General features: G+C 43.2%; 1 protein-coding gene across 1 annotated transcript in view; it reads right to left on the reverse strand.

Moving 5' to 3' along the window:
* LOC109898270 (LIM homeobox transcription factor 1-alpha-like) overlaps nt 1-22,851 on the reverse strand; it is a 28,515-nt gene that overhangs the window by 2,872 nt on the left and 2,792 nt on the right. Inside the window, exons 2-8 of the mRNA XM_020493177.2 lie at nt 21,647-21,732; nt 20,990-21,182; nt 1,468-1,700; nt 1,083-1,243; nt 863-940; nt 487-604; nt 38-193 (exon numbers count right to left, since the gene is read on the reverse strand). Coding sequence (XP_020348766.1) covers nt 38-193; nt 487-604; nt 863-940; nt 1,083-1,243; nt 1,468-1,700; nt 20,990-21,182; nt 21,647-21,732 — 1,025 coding nt within the window. The remainder of the gene's footprint in view (nt 1-37; nt 194-486; nt 605-862; nt 941-1,082; nt 1,244-1,467; nt 1,701-20,989; nt 21,183-21,646; nt 21,733-22,851) is intronic.

Below are 22,851 nucleotides of genomic sequence, written 5' to 3' on the forward strand. Positions count from 1 at the left end.
CTCACTCTCTTTTTATGTTTCTCTCCCTCTCTCTCACCGTAGGAGTGGAGATGTTCAGAGCCCAGCTGAGGGGGTGTGAGGCCATGGCGGAAGGGCTCTCCTCCGTAGATGTTGGGGTCCAGAGCCAGTAGCTGCTGTCGTGGCAACGAAGGGTACGACAATAGACCGTCCAATCCGTGACCACTAGAACCGTCTGGGAAGAGAGAGACAGAACATGAATCAATCCCTGCATCTCTTCCTCTCGTCCTGCTCCTTTACCTCCAGAGACATTGTTTCACCTGCCTTGAGGTGAGTTTCCTGAAACGTAGCTATTTTGGCGCAAGCTACTGTTTAATTGTTACTTTTGTAGCGAAAGACTAATCTTCCTGTGCATGAATGACCAAAAATTGTCAAATTATGCACTTCTATATCTACCGTCCCGCGAGTTAAGTACCAGTTAGCTACAAGGCTTTTGGGAAACCCCTGCTCTGTTCTCCCCTCTCTTACCCTCACTGTCATCGTTGCTCTGTCTCCCCCCCCTGGTCGGCCCTCTCCTGGACCCTCCCAGCTGCTCCTGTTCCTGCTGCTGCTGCTGTTGCTGCTGCCTGCGAGCTATCTTCTTCATCTGCAACGCACAGGACCAACACACACTGGCACACTGATAATGGACCCAATGGCGCTATTGCTCTGTCGTTCATTAGAAGGATAGTTCACCAAAATTGCATTGTTATTTGGGTGAACTATCCTTTTAACTGTGCTTTAGCCTTTAAAATAAATGTTAGCATGCGGTTTCAGAGCAATTGCGCCGTTAGATTCATGATTAGTGTTATATTAGTGTCATGGGCGGGGGGAGTGGCGATTCAGGACAGGTCAAATATCTCACCTTTGCTCTCTGGTTTTGGAACCACACCTGCACGACTCGAACCGTCAACCCGGTCTCAGCTGCCAGTGTCTCTCTCACCTGAAGATAAGATAAATTAAGCCATGACACTAAATGGGACAGTGTGTGTATTTGTCCGTGTGTGAGAGAAAAAAAGAGAGACAGAAAAGTGAAAGAGAGAAGGAACAAAATAAATAAACCGTGTTACGCCTGGTCTGCTTACCTTTCTGCAAGGTTTGGAGGACACCTCGAAGGAGGCCTTGAAAGCTCTGCGCTGCTGTGTGGTCAAGATGGTGCGTGGTCGCTTTGACCGTTTGTGGTCCTTCCCTTCGCCGCCCTTCCCCCCTACAGAACCGCCCCCACCATCCTCATCCTCACTCTTCACTGAGGGGTGTGGAGAGAGACAATAGGATCTTCAATTGACAGACAAACTGGTATCAAATGGTGCCTGGTAGTGAATCCCAATTAAAAAACAAGTCATTAGGTTATCACTGTGTAATTATGTAATCTCCTGCACTTTCTGTACCATAACAAAGTGCCATCCAGTGATTGTATTGGTTGGTTGATTGATTGATTGATTTGTTGGTTGCCCTGTCTTTTCCTGTTACCTGACTCAGTGGGTGTGGGGCTGATGGCAGCCAGCATCTCCCTCTCCTTCTCGTAGTCTCCCCTGCAGAGCAACTGTCCCTCCTTCAGGACAAACTCGTCTCCGCGCTGCAGCCGGCGCTCACATTCACAGCAGCTGAAACAGCCCAGGTGGTACACCTGCCCCAGCACACGCATGATCAGCTCTGAGCGCCCAATCACCTGCAGGCACGCACTGCACTTCCTGACAAACAGCCTATAGGGACAGAGGGGAGAAAGTTCCAGTGTGTAATAGATAAGTTGTCTTTATTGCAGTCGGGTGTGTTCCAGGTTGTCTTTTTTGCAGTCTTGAAGATGTTTAATGTCTCTAGAATCACAGTAGGAATATGATCAAGTAATATTCTGAGATGTGCAGAAGACACCGTCTTGACCACACAGCAGCACAGAGATTTTAAGGCCTCATTTGAGGTGTCCTTCCAAACCGTCTCTTTTGTAGTTGGGCTGCAGATGATCAGGTCTCACATCGCTTGCAGGAGTTGTTGTAATTTCTCACTAACATGATATTAGCAGTCCTCTGAGATGTGCCGAGCGACTGAATTAAAGACAACATGGAACGCACCCAAAGGCAGAGACAGATTGCCTGAAAGATTAGACCTCATTTGCACCTGTGAAGATTCTCAATCAAACCTGTGTACGGTATCTAATTAAATGTCACATCAGCATTTCCCATAACTTAAAACTTGAACATGTAACATAGCTAACATCTACATGGTAATGCTTTAGAATGTCGTTCTTCACTGATGACACTTGGGGGCAGTAGTCAACTGACATGTAGGGAGCCTGCACTGAAGTGTTGGTGGATTCTAGTTTTTTTACGAATTCTTTACATCAATATTGAACGAGCTGGTACAGCCCATCATTACCTACTATTCACAATTAGTAGGATTTAAAAGAGAACATGTGAAACATGTATCGTGCTTGGACAGTTTTTTTAACAGTTCACACACTCATTCGTGGTCTACTTTCTTTTTGTTCATTCACCACTACTCTCATGTGTCCCACCCCTTTCATTTTCTCCCACTCTTCATTCTCTTCTCATCAACATATCAATTCAATTTAAAGGCCCCCAAACTCCTGCTTTTAAATTCCTCTTGAATTCCAGTTGTTTTATCCCTCTATCCCCCCTTCTTCTATCGCTCTCGAGTATTTTCTGACAGGATTCCCAATTCCCCCCCCCCCTCCATTCTCCTTCGCTCCCTCCCTCCACAGTTCAGTGAAACTAATAAAGACAGGATTAATTAGATTGTTGTTTAAACAGTGCGATGCCCAGACAGACGCTGTAAACTCATAACCAGGGATTGGCCATAGCATGGGGTTAATCTCTCTCGCTCTCCTCTCTCTTTTACACACCAAAACACACACACACACACACTCTTTCCTCTTTCTTTATCGGTCTCTCTAGCCTAACCAACCCACAAACTCTCACATATATTTACAGGAAACCAAGGTTACTCATCAATATACGGTGAGTACTTCCATATACATTTCTACAATATCTAAGCATATTTAAAACACACACCTGCACACGCCTAAGCATATGATGACATATTGACACAGGAAATCCTGGGTCATTAAACAAGACTGCAAACAATAGGTCTGCTGTGCAGAGACTTATTGAGACTTAGAGCTCATAGAAAGAGAGAGACCATAGAGAGAAAAATGTTTCTGTTGAGCAAGGGATGACTGGATGAGATGAGAAAGTGACAGGATGACTAGGGACAGAGAGATAGAGGGAGGAAGTTAGAGGGAAGGAGAGAAGTGTTAAGGCTGGGTAAGAGGAAGGTGTTAGTACCCCAAATCTGAAGGGCGGAGAGGGGAAGAGGTGAAGAGAGGAGAGTGAGCCAGGTCGGCACATTAGAGCTCCTAATCTGTGATCTTGTCCTGTCCGAACCACAGCTGCCACGGATAATCTCTCTCAATCCATCTGTCTGCCAAACTAGCTAACACTCCCGAAAATTACCCCAATCACAGCCCACCACCGTCACACATACTTACTTAACCAAACATACTCACTTGCCAAACACACTTACACACATGCGTGCGCATACTCACACACACACACAGATCGGGGAGTACCACTTCAACACTAATCCAGGCAACACCACCACCACGACTATCAATTCACTTCACACTCCATTATACCGAGCTGTCTCTGTCCACAACACACAGAAAGTTATTTCAAGTGCCTCCTCTTAATTGCCTCATTGCCTACAGCAATTGTAAGTAAAATATCTCATCCAATAGCCCCGAAAATGGCAAACCAGAATTTTTTATTTTAAAGGGGAAATCTGCTATTTTTTTAACTTTAACATTCACAACATATACACATTAATTATTGAAGAAAATAACTTATGCCTCATGAGCTTAGTTGAATTGTTATCCTTACCCAAAATATAAGATTGTTTTACTGCTTTGTTTGTAAACAAAGTAATTGTAAACAGACACGGGATAGCCTCAAAATATTGGTTAAAACTATACATTTGATCTCATGGATGGTCAGTCCTTGCATCAATAGCTCTGTATACATTTGAGAGTAGTTACATTTCTCCATCCTTCAGCTATTTACAAAATCATTGGCAGGGTGCCGGCTTTGTTATTTGAACTGCAGATTTCCCCTTTAAATCCTAGTTTGTTTTTTAAATCCATTTTATACTGCCAGAATTGACTCAACATAAAAGGCGACATGGGAGAACGGTCACCAGACCACAATTCCTCTGCAGTGTTTAAGTCCTGATTTTTGGTTATTAATCCCATTTCATAGTGCCACATATTGTAGAATTTAATAAACTTGGAAACTGAAGGCAATGGTCACTGAGGGAGGTCTCTAAGTAGATCAGTCTAATCCCCCTAATAGAAGTGTAATTCACAATAGACCCACCCACCTCTGTCCCGAATGGCACCATATTCCCTTTATAGTGCACTACTTTTGACCAAGGCCCAAAGGGCTCTGGTCAAAAGTAGTGCACTATATAAGGGATACGGTGCCATTTGGGACGCATCCCCAATAACCCAGGGAGAGGAGAAATGGCTCATGGCTGCTATCAAGATGAATGGTCCCACTTTAGACAAAACATAATGAAGCCTTCATAAACCCTTTATAAAGCCTATATAGGTGTCTCCGAAATTATCACAAGCATTCGTAAGCAAACGGAGTTAGATTTTACCCTGCTTGGCACTTTGACCTCCCCAATTCACGGCACCCATGAGATTGACTGGGTTCGAACCCCAGTGGGTTAGCTTGGGGAGCGAATGCAAGTCCTCAGATCTCAGCAAAGACTATGTTATGCATGTGTTAGTTGTATGTTGATGTTGATGTGTATGTGGAGCTGCTTGCTCCTGCATGTTCGGTATGTGTCCATCCATGTGAATGGATTAGTGAAAATGTGTATTGGGTTTTGTATTGTCAGCTATCAGTGAATGTTTGTTTTAGCATATTGGAAATGTAAGCTTGGGTGAGGTTGTGGGTATGGTATCTTTACAGTGAATCTGGATGTTACAATCTTAGTATAGCTTTAGTATAATTTTATTTTGGTGTGTGAGCATGTGTGTGTGATTGTGTGTGTCCACGTGCACGTGTGTGTGCACGTTCAAGTGTGTGTGTGAGCGGATATTGCACTGTGAGGCAGGATGGCTCAGAGCCAGGGTTCAGTAATCACATCATCTCCTTTTATTAAATCTCCCTGCACTGCTTCTGTGTTATTAAAATTTCCCAGCATTCCCCACAATACAGCTCCCCCCGCCGCCACCACACACACACACACACACACGCTCGTGACTCACACACACACACTAAGATGCCCGCATACAAAAACAGACACATACACAAAAAAAATGCTTGGTTGTTTGGTTGACCCAACTGCTGGGTTGCAGGTGTTTGGTCACTTGGTTGGGTTGTTTTCTTTAAAAACTGCTGGGTCACTGGTGCTGGGTTATTGTTCCAGCAGGTCAGATCATTAGACTGGAGGCCTAGTTTAGTAGGGTTGTTGCTTTCAGATAGTTCTTTTTAGCCACCCATGAGAGTAAACGTAATTCCTGTTAATCTGTTCTGTTGTATAGTTATCACACGTTTAGATCCATAAAGCTTACATAAGTGTATGAGTTCCCCTAAAAGCGTATGTAAATCCCACTGTTGCGATACAATAAGGTGGTATACCTTATTATAATTAAGCAATGAGGCCCGAGGTGGTGTGTGGTATATGGCCAATATACCACAGCTAAGAGTTGATCTTACACACGACTCAACACGGAATGCCTGGACACAGCTCTTAGCCGTGGAACAAAAGTGTGTGGACACCCCTTCAAATTAGTTTGGCTATTTCAGCCACACGCGTTGCTGACAGGTGTATAAAATCGAGCACACAAGCCATGCAATCTCCATAGACAAACATTGGCAGTAGAATGGCCTTACTGAAGAGCTCAGTGACTTTTAACATGGCACCGTCATAGGATGCCACCTTTCCAACAACTCAGTTCATCGAATTTCTGCCCTACTAGAGCTGCCCCAGTCAACTGTAAGTGCTGTTATTGGGAAGTGTAAACGTATAGGAGCAAAAATGGCTCAGCCGCGACGTGGTAAGCCACACAAGCTCACAGAATGGACCGCTGAGTGCTGAAGCACATAGCGTGCAAAAATTGTCTATCCTCATTTGCAACACTCACTACCGAGTTTCAAACTGCCTCTGGAAGCAACGTCAGCACAATAACTGTTCGTCGGGAGCTTTATGAAATGGGTTTCCATGGCCGAACAGCCTCACACAAGCCTAAGATCACCATGCGCAATATCAAGCGTTGGCTGGAGTGGTGTAAAGCTTGCCGCTATTGGACTCAGGAGCAGTGGAAATTTATTCCCTGGAGTGATGAATCACACTTCACCATCTGGCAGTCAGACGAACGAATCTGGGAGAGAATGCTCCTGAGTCCGAATGCATAGTGTCAAGTGTAAATTTTGGTGGATGAGGAATAATGATTTGGGGATGTTTTTCATGGTTCGGGCTAGGTCCCTTAGTTCCAGTGGAGGGAAATCTTAATGCTGCAGCATACAATGACATTCTAGACGATTCTGTGCTTCCAACTTTGTGGCAACAGTTTGGGGAAAGCACTTTCCTGTTTCAGCATGACAATGCCCCCGTGCACAAAGCGAGGTCCATACGAAATGGTTTGTCAAGATTGGTGTGGAAGAACTTGATTGGCCCGCACAGAGCCCTGACCTCAAACCCATCTAATACCTATGGGATGAATTGGAACGCCGACTGCGAGCCAGGCCTAATCGCCCAACATCAGTGCCCGACCTCACTAAAGCTCGTGGATGAATGAAAGCAAGTCCCTGCAGCAATGTTCCAACATCTAGTGGAAAGCCTTCACAGAAGAGTGGAGTCTGTTATAGCAGCAAATGAGGGGACCAACTCCATATTAATGCCCAAGATTTTGGAATGAGCTGTTCGACGAGCACGTGTCCACATACTTTTGGTCATGTAGTGTATATTGGCCATATATCACAAACCCCCGAGCAGTGGTGGAAAAAGTACCCAATTGTCATACTTGAGTAAAAGTAGAGATACCTTAATATAAAGTTACCCAAGTAAAAGTCAACCAGTAAAGTATTTGGTTCTAAATATACTTAAGTATCAAAAGTACATGTTATTGCTAAAATATACTTAAGTATCAAAAGTAAAAGTATAAATAATTTCAAATTCCTTATATTAAGCAAAACAGATGGCACCATTTTCATGTTTTTAAAATGTACAGATAGTCAGGGGTACACTCCAATACTCAGACATAATTTAAAAACAATGCATTTATATTTAGTGAGTCTGCCAGATCAGAGGCAGTAGGGATAACCACGTGTTCTCTTGATAAGTGCGTGAATTGGACCATTTACCTGTTCTGCTAAGCATTCACCTGGTTACCAACGTACCTAGAGCAGTAAAAATAACTTCTGTCATACTCGTCGTACACAGTCTTTTATGAACTGGTTGGTTTGAGCCATGAATGCTGATTGGCTGACAGCCCTTAGCCGTGGTATATTGATCATATACTTATAGACAACGTGCATCAGACAGTCTTATTTGATTTCCAAACATTTTGAGGTATACAGTATGAATGACTCTCTGATTAGTATAAAATACAATATCAAGGTCTATTACTAATGACTAGCATACCAGTCTCTCCATAGACTCCTAACTATTTACACTGTTCACAATAATACTTTAGATATTCCATACTCTGATCTCGACTGAAAGACTACCCTTTAATGACAGTTCAGATATGGCATAACATGAAAAAATGTAATATACCTGCAAAGAGTAACGACTGAAAACTGTGCAGAACACTGTGCTTGATGCTTGGGAGAGTGTGAGAGGAATGTGATATGTGTGAGGACATGGATGATTCTGTGTGTGTGTGTGTGTGTGTGTGTTTAGATAAAAGCTAATCCCCAGGCCACCAGAACGCAATATCCTGTCTGGCGGTTTCTCATTTCCTGTCTCTCTCTGGTGCGGGATGCAGGGGGAGGGTGGAGGAAGACTGGGGAGGGGAGGAGACTCGTTGCCCCAGAAACAGGAGATACAGCCCCCCGATTTGAGAATGTTGACACCGCTCTCTCTCTGCCTCTCTCCCTCCCTCCCTCTCTCAGGTCCACCCCCCATCTTTTCTTTTCTCTTTTTTTCTCTCGCTCTTCTTCTTTTATTATCTCAGATTTAATAACGTCGAGGCGAGCAGCTTGTTCTTCCATGAAACATTTATTAGCTGTCTGTAATGAAATTGTTGTGGGGGAGGCCAGATGATGGGGGACTCATCGGGCATTATGCAAAAACTGTGGCAATATTACTGGGGGGTGACACAGACACACCTTGGCTCACACCTCACCTTCCTCCTCTTCTGTCTTCTTCTCCTAAATCTCTCTCTTTTATGCTCTCTCTTGCTTTTATCCCATTCTCACTCCCCATCTGCAATTTATCAACTTTCTCCAACTTCTCCTCATTTTTAGTCACATCTCTGTTCTCTTTATGTCCTTTCTCTCTGTATTGTTTTGGCACAATGCATGCCTTGATATAAATGTATCACTGTAAGGTTCTGTTTCTCCATCCATTTTCTCTTCCTACCTCTTCTCTCTTTCACACCTCTTTCATCACCTGTTGACCTGAGCTGGGAGGTGACGTAAGAACCCTTACTGTGTGTCTGGTGGAAGAGAAGGAGTGTGTCTGAAATAGCACAATTTTACTTATATAGAGGCACTACTTTTGACCAGAATGGTAACCTATTCCCTATATAGTGCACTATAGTGAAATACTTTAATGCCATTTAGTGTAATTTCAGATGGAGACAAGACATTGTGTTAAAAACCACAATACTACTCCTCAGTATGGATATGGAGTACTAAAGTTGTCTGTGTCTGTCTGTCTGTCCGTCTGTCTGTCTGTCTGTCTGTCTGCCTGCCCATACCCCCTGTGGACAACCATGTATGAGCCAAGACCAACAATATATCCCTAACGCACTCCTACAACCCCTCAGACTGAACTATAGTGAGTGCAAACACATGGGATGAATTTCTAACAATTCTACAAAAAAAGTGAGTATTCTTCAGAGTGGATATCATTGGCTGCAATAGGTTATGCTTCGGTTCAGACTATGTACTCCATTGCACAGTAGGCTTGCTGCAGTTGTGTTGATCAATCCGCTTTGTGGGTTTTGGCATATATGTTTTAGCAGTATATGTTTTAGCAGTATGGCGTAGAATGTCTTGATTTAACCCATTCCCTCCACTGTGCATACTAACTAATTATCCATCTCCTAGCACAGTTATACTGTATATTACAGTATATACAGAATATAACTATATACTGGTACTGAGAGTATATAGTTATTCTCTTAGGCTTGCCATCACTGGAGTGGCTGAGTAGATTTGGTAATTAGCGCTGTGTCCAATCAACCCCCTCCCTCCATCCCACCCTCCCTCTCCTCCCATCCTGAGACGCAAAGAGGCGCTGAGCTGAGAGACGATTAAGAGAAAACGAGGGATAAACAGAGAGATAAACTGATTGGTGTCATCACTGCTATCAATCTCAACGAGAGGGAAATGAGGTTTGGAATCGAGAAATATTATTACAAACCAGACAGTGATGAACGAGATAATGGAGAGAGGAGGAGCGAGATAGGGAGGAGGATAAGGGGGATGGGTGGGAGAGATACTGTATCTGTGTGGAAGACATGATTTCTCTGTTCTCAATCCCAGCATAGGACAACAGTGATTCCACATATAACCATGTAAGATGAGAAGGTGGGCTCCTGGCCTGGCAGTTTGAGAGATTGTTTGGTCAGTGAACGTTGGTCTTGGCTGTGACTCTTGGGGTCTCCGCTCCCGTGTGATTGTGGGAGTCTCCCCTCTCCAGACAGGGTCTCCATGTCTCCCACCCTATTAGAGCCAGCATTGAGGGGCCAGAGTGTTGGGTCTAGCAGTTACCTGCGCTACCACCTTGTGTGTAGATGCCTGAGTGAGTGTGGAATCGAATCCCAGTCCCGCCATACTTTCCACACAAACCTCTAACTTTCATTTCCTGTCTCTCTCCACTGTCTCTACTACTAAAAACATCAATGGTGTTTTTACCAACAATACCACCACCTATCGTGATACAGTGATATCCACTGTAGTGTTCTACATGTTGATATCCAACCCATATGTGTGTGCAGTAGGAGCAGGCTATCTGTTGCCTGGTGAGCGGGGGGTGTAGATAGGCCTCAGAGCCCCCCACTTTAGACTGATATCGAACCTGGGCTCCAGGCTCCTCCAGGCTCTAGTCGCCCGCCGGGCCCCAGGGGCGCAGGGCCTTTATTGGTCTGAGACCTAGGACAGCCCGGAGACTCTGCTCTCTGTTGCTCTGTGGGAAGTGTGTATCAGAGTGTGATTGGGGGATACTGGAGAGTCTGTATGTGTGTAATAAAAACACACACACAACTCTCGCCTAAGAAAAAGGACTAATATGAAAATATTTGAAAACAATGGCTAGACGGAGATACTGTAGCGGGAGGAGGCAAACAGCAGGGCTCAGCAGAGTGGAACCATGCTCCTCATGTAATGAGTAACCCTAACCCTAGCTTCAACCACTAACCTTACTCTAGCTTCAACCACTACCCTTACTCTAGCTTCAACCACTACCCTTACTCTAGCTTCAACCACTACCCTTACTCTAGCTTCAACCACTACCCTAACTTCAACCACTACCCTTACTCTAGCTTCAACCACTACCCTTACCCTAGCTTCAACCAACTACCCTTACCCTAGCTTCAACCACTACCCTAACCCTAGCTTCAACCACTACCCTTACTCTAGCTTCAACCACTACCCTTACACCAGCTTCAACCACTACCCTAACTTCAACCACTACCCTTACTCTAGCTTCAACCACTACCCTTACCCTAGCTTCAACCACTACCCTAACCCTAGCTTCAACCACTACCCTAACCCTAGCTTCAACCACTACCCTAACCCTAGCTTCAACCACTACCCTTACTCTAGCTTCAACCACTACCCTTACTCTAACTTCAACCACTACCCTAGCTTCAACCACTACCCTTACCCTAGCTTCAACCACTACCCTTACCCTAGCTTCAACCACTACCCTTACTCTGGCTTCAAGACCACATCCCGGTTCAACCCTAACCCTAAATCCAACTCCAACCATAATCCCCCACCTCCAAATTCACAATTGAAATCCTGATTAGCTCCACAAGTTAATACCTAGGCTTAGCTCAGTGGGCTAACACAGTCTTAGGACTAACACTGGGAGATCTGGGTTCAAGAGACCCAGTCGGCCATTACAAGGTCACTATGAGAGTGCTATGGGGATGACACAGTAAGTACTCGATTCAATCAGATCCACTTTAGCCCGCGATAACCGACAACTGCATAGCATAATTATTGTTTTATTTAGACGATGTCGGACGTGGAACTGCGTTGGAATTGTCAAATCAGCAAGCGGCTCCCCGTGTTATACCTATCGCGGACATTGCCATTGGATGCACCCAGTCACATTTGTATAAACTGGTTGAATCTACACCTAAGCACACACACACACACACAACTCCAGACCGCAAAGGGTTACAGCAAAAAAAGATACCTCCCTCCAATATTAAGCTTTCCACAATTTCTAGTAAATTCTTATACACAGACACTCACTCACTTCAAATTATCATACAGTGTGTGTGTGTGGTGCTGATGGAATGACTGCAGGGAACACAAGGAAACATTGTTACTGATCTTCTGAAGGTCATAAGTAAAGACGTGTGCCAAGTCTCTCACAGAGACAGACATACACAGTACACACACTATATAGAAAGAGAGAGACTCATCATATGTACACTATATACAGTGGGGCAAAAAAGTATTTAGTCAGCCACCAATTGTGCAAGTTCTCCCACTTAAAAAGATGAGAGAGGCCTGTAATTTTCATCATAGGTACACTTCAACTATGACAGACAAAATGAGAAGAAAAAAAATCAGAAAATCACATTGTAGGATTTTTTATGAATTTATTTGCAAATTATGGTGGAAAATAAGTATTTGGTCAATAACAAAAGTTTATCTCAATACTTTGTTATATACCCTTTGTTGGCAATGACAGAGGTCAAACATTTTCTGTAAGTCTTCACAAGGTTTTCACACACTTGCTGGTATTTTGTCCCATTCCTCCATGCAGATCTCCTCTAGAGTAGTGATGTTTTGGGGCTGTTGCTGGGCAACACGGACTTTCAACTCCCTCCAAAGATTTTCTATGGGGTTGAGATCTGGAGACTGGCTAGGTCACTCCAGGACCTTGAAATGCTTCTTACGAAGCCACTCCTTCGTTGCCCGGGCGGTGTGTTTGAGATCATTGTCATGCTGAAAGACCTAGCCACGTTTCATCTTCAATGCCCTTGCTGACGATACATGGCCCCTTGCTGACGATACATGGATACATTGCTGACGATACATGGCCCCATTCATTCTTTCCTTTACACGGATCAGTCGTCCTGGTCCCTTTGCAGAAAAACAGCCCCAAAGCATGATGTTTCCACCCACATGCTTCACAGTAGGTATGGTGTTCTTTGGATGCAACTCAGCATTCTTTGTCCTCCAAACACGACAAGTTGAGTTTTTACCAAAAAGTTATATTTTGGTTTCATCTGACCATATGACATTCTCCCAATCTTCTTCTGGATCATCCAAATGCTCTCTAGCAAACTTCAGATGGGCCTGGACATGTACTGGCTTAAGCAGGGGGACACGTCTGGCACTGCAGGATTTTAGTCCCTGGAGGCGTAGTGTGTTACTGATGGTAGGCTTTGTTACTTTGATCCCAGCTCTCTGCAGGTCATTCACTAGGTCCCCCCGTGTGGTTCTAGGATTTTTGCTCACCGTTCTTGTGATCATTTTGACCCCACGGGTGAGATCTTGCGTGGAGCCCCAGATCGAGGGAGATTATCAGTGGTTTGTATGTCTTCCATATCCTAATAATTGCTCCCACAGTTGATTTCTTCAAACCAAGCTGCTTACCTATTGCAGATTCAGTCTTCCCAGCCTGGTGCAGGTCTACAATTTTGTTTCTTGTGTCCTTTGACAGCTCTTTGGTCTTGGCCATAGTGGAGTTTGGAGTGTGACTGTTTGAGGTTGTGGACAGGTGTCTTTTATACTGATAACAAGTTCAAACAGGTGCCATTAATACAGGTAACGAGTGGAGGACAGAGGAGAAGTTACAGGTCTGTGAGAGCCAGAAATCTTGCTTGTTTGTAGCTGACCATATACTTATTTTCCACCATAATTTGCAAATAAATTCATAAAAAATCCTACAATGTGATTTTCTGGATTTTTTTTCTCATTTTGTCTGTCATAGTTGAAGTGTACCTATGATGAAAATTACAGGCCTCTCTCATCGTTTTAAGTAGGAGAACTTGCACAATTGGTGGCTGACTAAATACTTTTTTGCCCCACTGTATGTTGGAGTCATTAAAACTTGTTTTTCAACCACTCCACAAATGTCTTGTTAACAAACTATAGTTTTGGCAAGTCGGTTAGGACATCTACCTTGTGCATGACACAAGTAATTTTTACTACAAATGTTTACAGACTGATTATTTCACTTATAATTCACTGTTTTACAATTCCAGTGGGTTAGAAGTTTACATACACTAAATTGACTGTGCCTTTAAACAGCTTGGAAAATTCCAGAAAATGATGTCATGGCTTTAGAAGCTTCTGATAGGCTAATTGACATAATTTGAGTCAATTGGAGGTGTACCTGTGGATGTATTTCAAGGCCTACCTTCAAACTCAGTGCCTCTCTGCTTGACATCATGGGAAAATCTAAAGAAATCAGCCAAGACCTCAGAAAAACAATTGTAGACCTCCACAAGTCTGGTTCATCCTTGGGAGCAATTTCCAAATGCCTGAAGGTCACACGTTCATCTGTACAAAAAATAGTACGCAAGTATAAACACCATGGTATCACACAGCCATCATAATGCTCAGAAAGGAGATGCGTTCTGTCTCCTAGAGATGAACGTACTTTGGTGCGAAAAGTACAAATCAATCCCAGAACAACAGCAAAGGACCTTGTGAAGATGCTGGAGGAAACAGGTACAAAAGTATCTATATCCACAGTAAAACAAGTCCTATATCGAGATAACCTGAAAGGCCACACAGCAAGGAAGAAGCCACTTCTCCAAAACCGCCATAAAAAAGCCAGACTATGGTTTGCAACTGCAGATGGGGACAAAGATCGTACTTCTTGGAGAAATGTCCTCTGGTCCGATGAAACAAAAATGGAACTGTTTGGCCATAATGACCATTGTTATGTTTAGAGGAAAAATGGGGAGGCTTGCAAGCCGAAGAACACTATCCCAACCGTGAAGCACAGGGGTGGCAGCATCATGTTTTGGGGGTGCTTTGCTGCAGAAGGGACTGGTGCACTTCACAAAATAGATGACATCATGAGGCAGGAAAATTATGTGGATGTATTGAAGCAACATCTCAAGAGATCAGTCAGGAAGTTAAAGCTTGGTTGCAAATGGGTCTTCCAAATGGACAATGACCCCAAAGTTGTGGCAAAATGGCTTAAGGACAACAAAGTCAAGGTATTGGAGTGGCCATCACAAAGCCCTGACCTCAACCCTATAGAAAATGTTTGGGCAGAACTGAAAAAGCGTTTGCGAGCAAGGAGGCCTACAAACCTGACTCAGTTACACCAGCTCTGTCAGGAGGAATGGGCCAAAATTCACCCAACTTATTGTGGGAAGCTTGTGGAAGGCTACCTGAAACGTTTGACCCAAGTTAAACAATTTAAAGGCAATGCTACCAAATACTAATTGAGTGTATGTAAACTTCTGACCCACTGGGAATGTGATGAAAGAAATTAAAGCTGAAATAAATCATGTTCTCTACTATTATTCTGACATTTCACATTCTTAAAATAAAGTGGTGATCCTAACTGACATAAGACAGGGAATTTTTACTGGGATTAAATGTCAGGAATTGTGAAAAACTGAGTTTAAATGTATTTGGGTAAGGTGTATGTAAACTTCTGACTTCAACTGTACACACTATATATAGAGAGACTCAACACATACAGTGGGGAGAACAAGTATTTGATACACTGCCAATTTTGCAGGTTTCCCACTTACAAAGCATGTAGAGGTCTGTAATTTTTATCATAGGTACACTTCAACTGTGAGAGACAGAATCTAAAACAAAAATCTAGAAAATCACATTGTATGATTTATAAGTAATTAATTTGCATTTTATTGCATGACATAAGCATTTGATCACCTACCAACCAGTAAGTTTTTCTTTAAGAAGCCTTCCTGTTCTCCACTCATTACCTGTATTAACTGCACCTGTTTGAACTCGTTACCTGTATAAAAGACACCTGTCCACACACTCAATCAAACAGACTCCAACCTCTCCACAATGGCCAAGACTAGAGAGCTGTGTAAGGACATCAGGGATAAAATTGTAGACCTGCACAAGGCTGCGATGGGCTACAGGACAATAGGCAAGCAGCTTGGTGAGAAGTCAACAACTGTTGCCGCAATTATTAGAAAATGGAAGAAGTTCAAGATGACGGTCAATCACCCTCGGTCTGGGGCTCCATGCAAGATCTCACCTCGTGGGGCATCAATGATCATGAGGAAGGTGAGGGATCAGCCCAGAACTACACGGCAGGACCTGGTCAATGACCTAAAGAGAGCTGGGACCACAGTCTCAAAGAAAACCATTAGTAACACACTACGCTGTCATGGATTAAAATACTGCAGCGCACGCAAGGTCCCCCTGCTCAAGCCAGCGCATGTCCAGGCCCGTCTGAAGTTTGCCAATGACCATCTGGATGATCCAGAGGAGGAATGGGAGAAGGTCATGTGTTCTGATGAGACAAAAATAGAGCTTTTTGGTCTAAACTCCACTCGCCGTGTTTGGAGGAAGAAGAAGGATGAGTACAACCCCAAGAACACCATCCCAACCGTGAAGCATGGAGGTGGAAACATTTTTTGGGGATACTTTTCTGCAAAGGGGACAGGACGACTGCACCGTATTGAGGGGAGGATGGATGGGGGCCATGTATCGCGAGATCTTGGCCAACAACCTCCTTCCCTCAGTAAGAGCATTGAAGATGGGTCGTGGCTGGGTCTTCCAGCATGACAACGACCCAAAACACACAGCCAGGGCAACTAAGGAGTGGCTCCGTAAGAAGCATCTCAAGGTCCTGGAGTGGACTAGCCAGTCTCCAGACCTGAACCCAAAAGAAAATCTTTGGAGGGAGCTGAAAGTCCGTATTGCCCAGCGACAGCCCCGAAACCTGAAGGATCTGGAGAAGGTCTGTATGGAGGAGTGGGCCAAAATCCCTGCTGCAGTGTGTGCAAACCTGGTCATGAACTACAGGAAATGTATGATCTCTGTAATTGCAAACAAAGGTTTCTGTACCAAATATTAACTTCTGCTTTTCTGATGTATCAAATACTTATGTCATGCAATAAAATGCAAATTAATTCATTAAAAATCATGCAATGCGATTTTCTGGATTTCTGTTTCAATTCCGTCTCTCACAGTTGAAATGTACCGATGATAAAAATTACAGACCTTTACATGCTTTGTAAGTAGGAAAACCTGCAAAATCGGCAGTGTATCAAATACTTGTTCTCCCCACTGTATATATACACACACACACACACACATATACACTGCTCAAAAAAATAAAGGGAACACTTAAACAACACATTGTAACTCCAAGTCAATCACACTTCTGTGAAATCAAACTGTCCACTTAGGAAGCAACACTGATTGACAATAAATTTCACATGCTGTTGTGCAAATGGAATAGACAACAGGTGGAAATTATAGGCAATTAGCAAGACACCCCCAATAAAGGAGTGGTTCTGCAGGTGGTGACCACAGACCACTTCTCAGTTCCTATGCTTCCTGGCTGATGTTTTGCTGGCGGTACTTTCACTCTAGTGGTATGAGACAGAGTTTACAACCCACACAAGTGGCTCAGGTAGTGCAGCTCATCCAGGATGGCACATCAATGCGAGCTGTGGCAAGAAGGTTTGCTGTGCCTGTCAGCGTAGTGTCCAGAGCATGGAGGCGCTACCAGGAGACAGGCCAGTACATCAGGAGATGTGGAGGCGGCCGTAGGAGGGCAACAACCCAGCAGCAGAACCGCTACCTCCACCTTTGTGCAAGGAGGAGCAGGAGGAGCACTGCCAGAGCCCTGCAAAATGACCTCCAGCAGGCCACAAATGTGCATGTGTCTGCTCCAACGGTCAGAAACAGACTCCATGAGGGTGGTATGAGGGCACGACATCCACAGGTGGGGGTTGTGCTTACAGCCCAACACCGTGCAGGACGTTTGGCATTTGCCAGAGAACACCAAGATTGGCAAATTCGCCACTGGCGCCCTGTGCTCTTTACAGATGAAAGAAGGTTCACACTGAGCACATGTGTCTGGAGACGCCGTGGAGAACGTTCTGCTGCCTGCAACATCCTCCAGCATGACCGGTTTGGCAGTGGGTCAGTCATGGTGTGGGGTGGCATTTATTTGGGGGGCCGCACAGCCCTCCATGTGCTCGCCAGAGGTAGCCTGACTGCCATTAGGTACCGAGATGAGATCCTCAGACCCCTTGTGAGACCATATGCTGGTGCGGATGGCCCTGGGTTCCTCCTAATGCAAGACAATGCTAGACCTCATGTGGCTGGAGTGTGTCAGCAGTTCCTGCAAGAGGAAGGCATTAATGCTATGGACTGGCCTGCCCGTTCCCCAGACCTGAATCCAATTGAGCATATCTGGGACATCATGTCTCGTTCCATCCACCAACGCCACGTTGCACCACAGACTGTCCAGGAGTTGGCGGATGCTTTAGTCCAGGTCTGGGAGGAGATCCCTCAGGAGACCATCCGCCACCTCATCAGGAGCATGCCCAGGCATTGTATGGAGGTCATACAGGCGCGTGGAGGCCACACACACTACTGAGCCTCATTTTGACTTGTTTTAAGGACATTATATCAAAGATCAGCCTGTAGTGTGGTTTTCCACTTTAATTTTGAGTGTGACTCCAAATCCAGACCTCCATGGGTTGATAAATTTGATTTCCATTGATAATTTTTGTGTTATTTTGTTGTCAGCACATTCAACTATGTAAAGAAAAAAGTATTTAATAAGAATATTTAATTCATTCAGATCTAGGATGTGTTATTTTAGTGTTCCCTTCACTCAAATCTATCTCTATATGAGAGACTCAAGATGGGGCACTCATTCTATAGCCTACTTACAACATGGGAGCAAGTCTACTCTGTATAGGTTAAGTCTTTGATCTAGGTTAGACAATACAACATGGTCACCCATTCTATACTTTCAATAATTATATGTATATATCGAATGCGATAAGCAAGATTTTCTCAGACACCTGAACTCATGGGTAACAGCTAAACTGTATATGTCAAAGTATTCACACCCCTTGACATTTTGTTGTGTTACAGTCTGAATTTAAAATGTATTAAATTGAGATTTTGTGTCCTTGGTCTACACACAATACTCCATAATGTTAAAGGGAATTATGTTTTCATCCATTTCTACAAATTACAAAAAAATGTAAAGCTGAACTGTCTTTAGTCTAAGTATTCAAACCCCTTTGTGCTGAACAAGTCACAAAATAAGTTGCATGGACTCACTCTGTGTGCAATAATAGTGTTTAACATGATTTTTGGATGACTACCTCATCTCTGTACCACACACACAATTATCTTTAAAGTTCATCAGCCAAGCAATGAATTTCAAACACAGATTCAACCACAAAGACCAGTGAGGTTTTCCAATGCCTCGCAAAGAAGGGCACCTATTGGTAGGTGATTTCTTTTTTAAAGCAGACATTGAATATCCCTTTGAGCATGGTGAAGTTATTAACTACACTTTGGATAGTATACACCCAGTCACTACAAAGATACAGGCGTCCTTCATAACTCAGTTGCCGGAGAGAAAGGAAACCGCTCAAGGATTTCACCATGAGGCTAACGGTAATTATAAAACAGATACAGAGTATAATGGCTGTGACAAGTGAAAACTGAGGACGGATCAAAAATGTTGTAGTTACTCCACAATACTAACCTAATTGACAGAGTCAAAAGAAGGAAGAATAAAAAATATTCTAAAACATGCATCCTGTTTGCAACAGAACACTAAAGTAATACTACAAAAAATGTGGCAAAGAAATGTACTTTATGTCCTGAATACAAAGCGTTATGTTTGGGGAAAATACAACACAACACATCACTGAGTACCACTCTTCACGTTTTCAAGCATGGTGGTGGCTGCATCATGTTATGGGTATGCTCGTCATCGGCAAGGATTAGGGAGTTTTTTAAGATAAAAAGAAACGGAATAGAGCTAAGCAGAGGCTAAGTCTTAGAGGAAAATCTGGTTCACTCTGCTTTCCAACAGACACCACGATATAAATGCACCTTTCAACATGACAATAACCTAAAACACAATGCCAAATATTTACACTGGAGTTGCTTACAAAGAAGACATTGAATGTTCCTGAGTAGCATAGTTACAATTTTTACTTAAAATTGTCTTGAAAATCTATGGCAACACTTGGCTGTCCAGCAATGATCAACAACCAATTTGATAGAGCTTGAAGAATTTCAAAAATAATAATGTGCAAGTATTGTACAATACAGGTGTGCAAAGAGTGTGCAGAAAGACTCATAGCTGTAGTGTTTTTTTTCATGAATGTTTTACAAATATTATAAATTGTTCTTCCGCTTTGACATTACAGAGTATTTTGTGTAGATCGTTGACAATTAAATCCATTTTAATCCCACCTTGTAACACAACAAAATGTGGGAAAACTGATGACACACTATGACACACTTACTTACTGAAGGCACTGTAGTAGCAGACACTTTTAGAGGGACTGAGACAGTGAACTCATTACCTCAATACCATTTCATATCTGTCGCATTCCAATTCCCCCTACTAACACCTCACCCAAATTACCCCGGAACGAAACACACTAATCTTAGTTGTTTATTATTTACATGCTAAGTAAGCATTTACAAAGAAGCAGTAACTGAAAACTTCTCTACTACCCTCTCCACTATATATCCCCCTTCACCTATCCCTCTGTCTGTCTCTCTCTCCCTCCCTCCCTCCCTTCTCTCTCCTTTCCTCCAACTCCCCCTCTCTCATCCAGATGTCTGCTACAGTGGGAGAGTCTGTGTGCCTGGAAGTCGTCTGACACTTTTCACAAGAATGATAACGACCTGCAGGCTACGTCCTTCAGCCATCCATCCCTGGGGATCTCACACACACCACCAACAAACAAACACACCCACGGACACACACATGCATACACACACGTTGAACACATGCATGCACACACACCACCAACAAACAAACACACCCACGAACACACACATGCATACACACACGTTGAACACATGCATGCACACACACCCACACATAGACTGACCAACAGACCCCCCAGACTGATCGAAACTCCACACCAAGTCACATTTATCAGAGAGGAAAGTGGAGCTAGCTTACTGCCACACTAATAGCAATCAAGCGTTTCATGTATATACCCACCAAACATTCAGGGACTAGTGTCTGCAGGTTTTATTTTTTTGATTTCAATTTAGACCTAGACAACTAGGTGAGGGGAGTTATTTACTAATGTGACCTTAATTCATCAATCAAGTTCAAGGGAGGAGCAGAAATTCGCAGACACTGGGCCCTCCATGGAATGAGTTTGACACGTTTTCCATATGTTCTGTCATATATTCCATATATACCAGTTCCTATAAGCCCCTGAGCCATTTCACAAGTTTGCTCTATCCCGAAACCAGCACACCTGATTCAGGGGTGGCACAAGGACTAGGTGACAAAATACATTGATTAAGACAACGCAAACTCTAACGTTTGTGTGTCTTTTGGGATTTTAGTAGTATTGACGTTCTCTTACTTTTCGTAGTCATGCTTGCAGTACAGCAGAAGGTCTCTGCAGTAGCATGTCCCACTAAGCGCGCTCAGACACACCGCACACTTGACGCAGGTCTCGTGCCACGAGCGCTCGTTGACACGCAGTAGGAAGCGATCCGCAATGGGCGACTCACACCCAGCGCACACCTCGCCCCCTCCGCCCATATGTTCTGAACCTGAGGGGAGAGGGGGACACAGGGCAAAGGGGATACCTAGTCAGTTGCACAACTGAATGCATTCAACCTAAATATGTCTTCCGCATTGAACCCTAACCATCTGAATCAGAGAGATACGGAGGCTGCCTTAATCGAAGTCCACGTCATTGGAGGGTATAGTGTGTGTGGTCAAATCTGTAAATGTCAAGCAGAACTGGATTTTTTTTGGTTAATTCGATATTACTTCCCGGCAAGGTCCATAATTATTTTATGACAAAAATAGCAATACAAATGTATCACATATCAAATATATTACATATTTATCATATATTTCTCACATTTATAACATAAAGTTCAGAATTTAAAACGTTCTGTCACTATAACCTTTGACATTATAATGGATATTCATTTCATTATTGGACTATAATGTTAAAATAATTATGTGCCAGTCAGGCCCAAGATGTCAGTCCAATTTCACTCCTCACCGAATGGCGTGGAGGCTGGAGGCTGCTGAAGACATGATTGGGTCTCCTCTGTTTTCATCCCGTCCCTCCTTCCTTCGTCGTGTTCGCTGGACGAGAAGGAGAAGGAGAAGAGAGAAAAAAGGACAGTTACCCTCTAAATACAAGCCTACAGTCAACAAGTGTGTAGAAGGAAAAAATTGAGGGCAGATTGTTGTCGCCGAAAAGTGAGAAAGAGGATATACTTTAAGGGGAAAATAAAACGCATCAAAAGTCAATGAAAGACACGTAGGCTAAGGCCTAAACATGACCGTGGATATTGTATTTCGGTGTCCTCTTGAAAACATATTTAATATTCAAATGTATGAATTAATTACATAAACAGTCGACCTGCTATGCGCACATATTGCAACAGGAATAAAATCGTATACAAGTATTGCCTCGGAATGGATAAATGCATAGGAAATAAAAATAAATGTGCTAGGCTTAATAGGTTACTCAATTCGGTCTACTCAACAGAGTTTTAAACACCTGACACACTGAGATTTAACGTTGGAGCCGACGGTGGTGTGTGGTCCTATTCATGTTTATTTATTTGCATATATGATACCCGAAGTCAGATTGGGGGTCGAACCGGATATCTGGTTTTGCCCTAATATTGACCAAAAACAGGTCGGGATTAAACCCCATGACCTGCTGACGCCACACCGCTACACAAACCCAGAAACGGCCCAAATCCATCCCAGTCCGTTGTTGGAGAGGGAAAATGCAATAGCGGATATTTAAAATAAATAAAGATAATTTTGTCGAATACGATTCATAGAAATGTATGAATTCAAAATTCCAACTAAAGCATGGGGATTTATTAATATACTTTGAATAATAATTCCAATATGAATAATAATACGCTAATAACTGTTAATAGAATAATAATAATATGATAATATAATTACTAACGGTGTTAATGGTGTGGTAGGCTATAGAATTGCTCAATCCCGACACTTAGTAATGGACTTCTCATACCTATTCCATGAACACAAACTTAATCTACATAAATCGTGACATTTCAATAATGCACTATATTCAATAGGCCTATTGCAACATAGCGTGAACATGTTTATCTATTATTCGACAGTATTCTAAATCTAAGTGACTTTAAAAAAAATTTTTTTTAATTAATATTTATAATTAAGAACGCCTAAATCTAATTCCAGCCGATACCCTACATT

The sequence above is a fragment of the Oncorhynchus kisutch genome, linkage group LG10, assembly GCF_002021735.2.
Source record: "Oncorhynchus kisutch isolate 150728-3 linkage group LG10, Okis_V2, whole genome shotgun sequence".
NCBI lineage: Eukaryota > Metazoa > Chordata > Actinopteri > Salmoniformes > Salmonidae > Oncorhynchus > Oncorhynchus kisutch.